Here is an 8,165-nt window from a genome sequence, read left to right on the forward strand (position 1 = left end):
GTAACAACATTATCAGTAGCTTGCCCCGGCACTACAGACCGACGCCAAATCCCGCCTGCCGGAAGCGGAAAGACGGGAGAGCCCCAGAACCGCGGTCCGCGAGCGAATGCCAGTGTCCAACTTATGCCGAGGCCCATGACGCAGACCGACTCCGAGTGCCCGGCGGCGTTGTGAGATGGCCCGACGGGACGAGGAGTGACGAGAGTAGTGGGACTGGGACTCGCACAATGGGATCCAGTCCCACTTTGATGGCCCCAGTCCCACTCTCGCGGCGCCGAGAACACTTAGCCGAACACTAAGAAGACAATGTGAATCAAATATCAATCAGAAAAAGATGGATTACGCACCGCGCAGCGGGCCTACGCGGCGAGCGGCAGCCCGCGGCAGCGTGGGGTCCGGGGCAAAGCCCTGGTCGGGGTCACCCCGGCCGTCGCGGCCGGCGCCGCCACCCCGTTGAATATGATGATTACACAGTTAAAACAGAGGAAAAGACAGCCGGAAGGAGATCCCACGCTCCGCGCAGCGGGCCCCGCGGCGAGCAGAAGGCCCCCGGCAGGGTGGGTCCAGGGCAAAGCCCTGGTCGGGAGTTGCGAAAATTTCAGCAACGTCACGCGGATGCACAGCATCCAAAAAGGAAATTCATGCACGTGATGCCGCCTTAGGTCGGGATTGATGCGCTTCACAGGGTGGCATATCATTAATATTATACTTAGCAAGTTGACTGAGAAATTAGAATTCATTGTAAATATTTATTACATGCCGACTACAGTGGTTGACAGGCGAGCTTAACTCAGTGCAGCTCAACGGCCGACAACCACTCGCCCGGCCCACACCGCGAGCGCCGGGCATTCTCCGCTCGCCATCCCACCATCAGTCATCCACTCCTGGTTCACGATCCTCTCCCCAGCGCCCACTGACACACGTTACACCTTTCTAACTCGGACTCCCTTCCTTTGGCCGGCCTCTGATTTGCGGACTCCGAGTCCTCCGCGACCCGGCCCCGCCAAAACAGCAGACTGTCCAAGGCGGTGACAGGCGCGCTGCATCCCTGCCAGCGATGCCACCAGGCCCCGCGGTGTCCGAGGGTGCTTTGCATACGGAGCGCGATGGGCCATGCCACCCCACCCCAGCCTGAGGAGTCACTGGCGGTCTGGAGATCAAGCGCCGACTCCGCCGCCGCGTGTTGGAGAGGTTGGGTGGCGGCGCGATGCCACGGGGGATTTGGGGGAGAAGCCGGTTGGATGGGCCTAGTGATGCGGAAGGGTGGCAATTGGCGGTGTGGATGAGGGTAAAAGGAAGAACGTCAAGTGTGACTCAGCAGTCACTCATTGCGTGATGGGCGGGCGGCGGGACCATGTGATGCCATTACCCGTTTGGGAAGGCATGTGACGTTGCTGAAATGTTAATACCTCTGGTCGGGGTCCGGGGTGGAAAACCCCCGGCCGTCGCGGCCGGCGCCGCAACCCAGTTGATGCGACATGCGTCGATCCATCAACTCGGGTGATGTGTCGTAACCGAGTCCCACTCCAGGACCTCGGAAATGGGACTGGGACCAGGAAAAGTGGGACTCGAGTCCCATTGTACCAGTCCCAGTCCCATTACTCTCGTATATACTCCGACGGGACACTCTTAGCTGGAGTATGCAGTCATCGCCGCGCTAGGCGGGAAAATACTCGAGTTGCGCTGCCGCTGCCGTTTGATGCTTTGCCGATATCAAATCTTTTGCCGGCACTGGAACCATTTGCCTGATACTGCCCGACGGATCATTGCCGACCGGCGACCGCTGCCTGTCGTTCCCCAAAAGCCGACGTCACTTCGCCAGCCTGAACCGGGGTCGGCGATCGAATCTTGTGCCGAGTCTGGCATGATCAAATTTGGACTTGGTCAGCTGCTCAGCTCTTCAACCCCCCACCTCGACCTCAACTTCAGGCTCCGAAACCACTCCTCGCACTGGCACGGCTGCGGTGGCAAATGTTTTACAAGCGCAAGCGTTGAATATAGTATAAGACACGGTCACCGCGAGCTCATAGTACGGAAATCCTCCTCCCCCGGGCCGTCGGCAAATTGCCTCCATGACCAACTTCATGCCCGCGACTCGGACACTGCGCGTCCATCGCAATTCGGCCCGTTGGCGGCGGCTGTTGCCCGCAGTGTCGCTGTGCCAGGGACCGGGCCCCCGGCCACTGTTCTGCCAAACTCGTTTGCCGAGTCCGTTGGTCGCCGACCGCTTCTCGGGAGTCGCGGGGTCGGACTTCCTGGTTCCACCATACCACCAGCCGCGGGGGCGGCTCTGGCAACCAGGCACCGGGCGGCCCTGAACCGATCGTTCCACCCGGTGCCGGTGCCGGTGCTCACGCGCATTCCCGACTCCCGAGGCCCGAGCAACTAGTCTATTAGTAGTCAGGGGCATGTACAACGCTGATTGCGCTGCCCTGTGGAAACCCCACACCTGGCGTCATCGCGGAGCCGGATGATGAGAGATGACCGTGACGCGGGGCGGCGACATATCGATACCGAGACAGATGAGGCCGAAGCAAGGCCGAAGCCGATGGACTCGGATGGAGCGAAATCAGACGCATCGGCCGGGGCCGACGCAGGAGCGAGTCGAACACAATGGCCGCCGACCCGCTGCCAGAGCCCAAGACTGATGCCGACCCCGAAGGAGACGACCTCCCCTGGCAATTCCGGTCCCCGGAGCCGTAACCGTCACTGAGGCTAAAGCCCAAAACAGATGCCAATGCTGGCCGAGGCCGAGGCGGATGCAAATGCGCTCGCAAAGAACAGGCACACCAGCCGCCTTCGACGCCAACGCCAACGCCAACGCCAATGCCAACGCCGAGGCACGGCTGTGACTATGCTTGCGTACAGGTGTAGCGTGTACGGGATGTAAAGTCGGTCATTGGGGAACTATCGGCGATTTGCCGGCGGGAAAAGCCCTTCACCAGCTGGCCCGGGCGGCAGTGAGGCCGAGGCGGGGATTGATATATTGAACAGCTGAGCAGCCGACCGAGTCCGGATTCAACAGGCTCGGCAAAAGATTCACCGACCCCACTGGTTCCGGCTAGCGAAGTGCGGTCGGCTCTCGGGGAACGAGGGCGGTTCGCCGCCGCTTGGCGAACGAGCCGTCGGGAGTGTCATGCAACCCCCGGGTTGGGAATGGGTAATGGCGCCGGCATTGAGGGATAGAACCGCGAAGCAGCCGACCGAGTCCACATTCGACAGACTTGGCAAAAAGATTCGATCGCCGTCGGCTTTCTCGGGGAGCGATAGGCAGTGCGCCGGCGATTGGCGGTCGGCGAACGAGCCATCAGGCAGTGTCGTGCAAACAGTGTCGGGCAAATGCTTTTGGGAAAGGGATTCAATATCGGCAATGCATTAAACGGCGTCGGCGGCGCAACTCGGGCATTTCGCCGCCTGACGCGGCGATGACTTCATACTCGGACTCCAGCTCAGAGCGTCCGGGCGGGCCGTCTTATAACGCCGCCGAGCACTCGGAGTCGGTCTGTGTCCTTCCGCGTGTGACATATCCGCCGCCGGCGGTGGCGGGCCTCGGGGTCGGTCTGTATCGCCGGTGCAGCGCAAGCTGCTGACAACGTTCTTCTTGCAGGCCGGGCCGTCGCCTCCGCCGGCTGGCCCGGGACCGTGCCAGTGCGGCGGTGACCCGTCTGGGTTCGGGAATAGGCTGCCCCCCGCCATATACATACGTTCATTGGCCAGCACGAGGCGCGTATCGCCGAGCCGGGCGACCGACGCGGTCCGGGCCGGACATCCCACAGTTTCGCCGCGGGCCTGGTGCGGGTCCCGGCCGGGTCCCAGCGGCCGCGCGTCGCGGACGATGGTCGCCGGCATCGGCGAATCGGTGGCCGGCGCAACGCGCACTGGCCGGGCCGGCCGACACACAGCGCGGGCCCGGGGATGACAAAGTACTTGGCATGACCGCCGCAGTGCGCAGCCCGTCGGGAATGCCAGTGCCATCTTCGGAGCTGCCGATAGTTCGTTGTTCAGTGACCTGATCAGCATGCCATCGTTAGCAGGCAATACCGCTGATCACGACATGTTCGACGGCCTCACTGGCAACATTCGAGACGCGTATCCCATGTCACATGATGGTGATTTTCACCCTGGACATCTCCCCGGCAACGATTTCGCACCGCCAATCAGACCACCCTCATCTCCAATCAAATACGATGGCGGTTGGCCCCATCACTATCTTCCCATCCCACATCCCAGTCCCTCGCCACCGCCAATGCTTGTGGCGGCGGCTTCAACAAGTGCCACACTACCAAACGGACCGCAGGCTCCTTCCAGCCCAATCATATATGATGGGGGCTGGCACCCGCACCGTCTTTCCCTCCCATCTTCCAGTCCCTCGCCGCTGCCACTGCTTCCGCCAATGCCAAATGTTGTCAGCGGCACTGGCAAACGCAAGGAGCGAGCATCTGAGATTGACCCGTCCTTGATCCTTTTACCGCACGTGACTCGTAAGCGCCGAAAGCCGATGAATGCCGATGGAACGGAGGTCGAGATAGCGCTTTAGTGCACCATTTATTTATTTGATTCTCCATGGCTACTTGTTGTCTACTTTGATAGTCCGGGAATGAGAATCTTCTGTTACATCTGTCTCCACTGTCGCAACTGTTTTTGGACTGTGCTGTTGCATCTGTGCCTGACTGTCACATCTGAAGCTAAATGTCGCATCTAAATGGCTACCCAGAGGAAGTGTCACCTCTGTTTTCCTGCCTGTAGTCGCATCTGGTGTGTCCCGACATACTGAGGAAGCCGGCGCCACCACCGCCGGTCGCTTGACTCGCGTCGCGGTGTTCTCGCGGGGATATGCGTCAAGCGTGACGCGGTCCACCGTTCACATGCCCCCGCCCGCGCGAGTCGAGTCGCGTCCGGGCCCGGGGCGTCGATAACCGGCCCTGACGCCGGCGCCGGCCCGCCTGCCCAGACGCGAGGCTGGTTTCTGGCCCGCTCCCACCACGCGGAAAGCTCCCCTCCCGGTCCTTCCTCCCTCCCCGGTCCCCTCCCGCTGCACCTCGGCGGCTGGCGCTAGCCCACGCGCGTTTTGCCGCTCGTATTTGCCGCTCGCACATTCCCGCGGCGTCATCCCCGCAGACCTGGCTTCTGGCCCGCTCCCTCAGGCTCCCACCACGCGGAAAACTCCCCGCCCATTCCTCGCCTTCTTTCTGTCCCCCCGCCCTCTGCACCGCGGCGCCAGCCCGCGTCGTCCCAGGGCCTCACATATTGCCGCTTCTATAGCCCGCTCGCATTTCCCGCTCGCATTTCCCGCCCCTCCTCGCCCCTCGCCCCTCGTCCTCATCATCCCCAGGCCGCGCCCGCTCGCGGACGCCGGCGGGTGCCAACGCACAGGACCCCGCTGCTCGCGCCGACCAGCAGCGCATGCCGGCGGCTTCCTCGCGCATGCCGTCGGCTTCCTCGCGCATGCCAACGCGTTACGCCGCCAGTGCCGGTCCGCGAGCCAACGCGCGGTCCGCGGTCAGCGGTCTTGGGCTTGGGCTGGGGCGCAGTTCGTCCGTTCGTTCGCGCAGACGCGGACGCCGACGCCGACGACGGGGTTAAGGCCTCCAACCGCCCACCGCAGGCCCACGAAGGGCAGACAAGCAGAGGCGCCACCCTGGCCGTCGCCCGCCTCCCTTTGTCCCGCCCCCCCTTCCCCCTCCCCCCTCTCCCCTTCCCCCTCTCCCCATCCCCCCAACGCCCTCTCCCGTCCGCCCCTCCCTCCTCCGCCCCTTCCCTCCTCCGCCCGCCCAGAGCCCGCGGGTACGTCATACGTCACCGGCACGCCGGCAACCGGCAGCCTTAACCTTAACCTTCCTTTCCCTGCCTGCGTCCCTGACCGCGTTCCCCGCGCGGCCGGTCCGCACCCGACCCTGACCCTGACCCACCGATGTGGATATGATATCGATATCGATGGCCGCGCAGCAATATCGATGGCGATGGCATCGATATCGATATCGATGGCGATGGCGGTGGCCGCGGCCCGTCGCCGCGCCCGCACGGCGACTGGACACGGGATGTACTCTCGCGGCGTGCGGTTGGCTGGGCTGCTGTCGGCGGGCACGGGCGCCGCGATCGCGGCGGAGGCCCGAGGCCGAGGCACGTGGCGCGATCTCGGTGAGGAGGGCCCGGGGCGCTCGCCCGGCCGCCGGCGACCGGGGCACGGCGTCGGCGTCGGCGACGGCGATGGCGGGCGGGCGCGTGGGGTCCTACCAGGCTGGAGGCGCACGTGCACGGGCCAGAGCTTATGGCGGGCGGGCGACGCGTCCGCGGCTGCCGCGCGACGCGTCGTTGATTGCACGTGACAGGCGGTCGTTGATGGCACGTGCCCGGCGGGCGGGCGGGCGGGCCGGGTCCGTCGGGCCTGGCGTTGCGGCGTGTAGCACCGAGGTGGAGCGCGGCGCCGACGGGGGCGCGGCAGGGCGTTACGGGGCGATGCAGACGGACCGCGTGGGGTGCGCGAGCGCGAGCTTAGCTGCAGCTGCAGCGCGGGGAGGGAGGGAGGGAGGGGAGGAGTCGGAGTCGGAGCCGGAGGTGGCGAGGCAGAGTCCGGGTCAGAGCGGGCTGGGCTGGACGTGGGCGCAGGCGCAGGCGCAGACGGCGGGCGTGATAGGGGACGCAGATGGATTGGACTGGACTGGACTGGACTGGATTCAGGTGGTAGGTTGGCTGTGGTCACACTGTGCAGGTCGGTGGTGGCCAGCGTCCATTCTATACTCCAGCGCATCTCCAGAGGGGTGGAGGTGAGCAGAGAAAGACGTCTGCGCCGTCCCGCACTGGCAGCGCCCCGACGCGTGCAGACGAACGCTGGGCACGCGCGAAAGAGGAAGTGCTCGTAGCCCGTGCCGGCCGCGTCCGCGTCACAGGTGGTGCACAGCACAGGTGCGTCACGCTTTGCGTTTTCGACTCACGCTCTAGTACGGCGCGCTCACTGTTGCTGCACAGTGCACGCCGTCCCCGCGCGCGGGCGGCGCACGCGCACGCGGATGCGGAAGCACGATAACGGGCGCCTTCTGGAATGTAATGGATCGCCTGGCGAAAAAAGCCTAACGCTGATGTGGGTGTGGCGGCGGGTTCAGGGTCGCGCTCAGGGTGGGTGGGTGGGTGGCCTGCTTTGCTCTGCTTTCTTCGCTCCCTCCCACCAGCAGCAGCAGCAGCGATGCTTGTGAATCACGACGAGCAGGCCGCCGCCCTCTCTGCCGCCGCCGCCCTCTCTGCCGCCGCCGCCCTCTCTGCCGCCGCCGCCGCCGCCGCCGCGAATCGGGCTGCGCGCCACTGGCAGCCGGAGCCCAGCATGGACGTGGCCACCGCACACTCGCACTGCGACGACCCGGCGCCCCAGCGTACACGCCCGCGGACGTCCAGGTGCGCTGTTCTCCCTCCCCCTTCTCTCCGTCCCTGCCCTCTCTTTCCTCGCGCCTTTCGCTCTTCCCCGCCCCGTGCATCCGTCGATCGCTGATCCGCCCCAGCGCTACCTGGGCACCCGCCCCCGCCCCCGCCAGGCACACAAAATGGCGTTCCTCGCGCGGCTGCGCGTGCGCGTGCGCCGCGCGCTCGGGCTCGCGCCGTCCGCGTGAGGCGGCACAGCCGTGGAAGCCTGCACCTCGTCGCCATCATCATCGTCGTCCTCGTTCCGGCCACTCTCGCGTGCTCTGTTGCCCCATCTATCGCTCTCGCTCCGTTCGTCCACCCAGCTGCTGTCCGCCGTCCTCTGCTTTTGCCCGCGCTCTCGCTCTCCCGCCCGCATACATACATATACCCACGCCGCGCTGCATTCGTCCCCGCACATACTTGGCATCACACATATACATACACATATACATGCACATCGCATCCCCCGGTGTCGGTACATACATACATCGCACAACTACGCAATACAAGTAACAAGCCACTCCACGCCCACTGACGATCGAGACACACCTCCCGCGGAAGCTGCACCTTCGCGTCCAGGCGGCGGCGCATGCGAACGTGGAAATGCGCAGAACTCGAAGCAGTGCGCACGCACGTGCCTCTCGTCTCCACGTGCACACGTGCCAAAAGCGGGTCCGAGTCCTGGCATTATAGCATGCCTGAGACGCCTCCAATCCCAAGTGAATACGACGCCGTGACTTAGAATGCAATATATGTAGTTATCAGTTTTATTT

The 8,165-nt window shown here is 64.4% G+C and overlaps 1 protein-coding gene across 1 annotated transcript; it reads left to right on the forward strand.

Annotated features, from left to right (window-relative positions):
• Nucleotides 1-4,018: 4,018 nt before the first annotated feature.
• Nucleotides 4,019-7,598, forward strand: MIND_00414500 (uncharacterized protein; the record flags this gene model as incomplete). The annotated part of the gene is made up of 5 exons (XM_037360966.1): nt 4,019-4,481; nt 4,993-6,286; nt 6,330-6,681; nt 6,725-6,903; nt 7,205-7,598. 5 exons carry the CDS (start codon nt 4,019-4,021, stop codon nt 7,596-7,598), a joined length of 2,682 nt encoding a protein of 893 aa, XP_037221258.1.
• Between the last annotated feature and the right edge of the window lie 567 nt (nt 7,599-8,165).

This window comes from Mycena indigotica (genome assembly GCF_014461135.1).
Source record: "Mycena indigotica strain 171206Taipei chromosome Unknown Mind.scaff0004, whole genome shotgun sequence".
NCBI lineage: Eukaryota > Fungi > Basidiomycota > Agaricomycetes > Agaricales > Mycenaceae > Mycena > Mycena indigotica.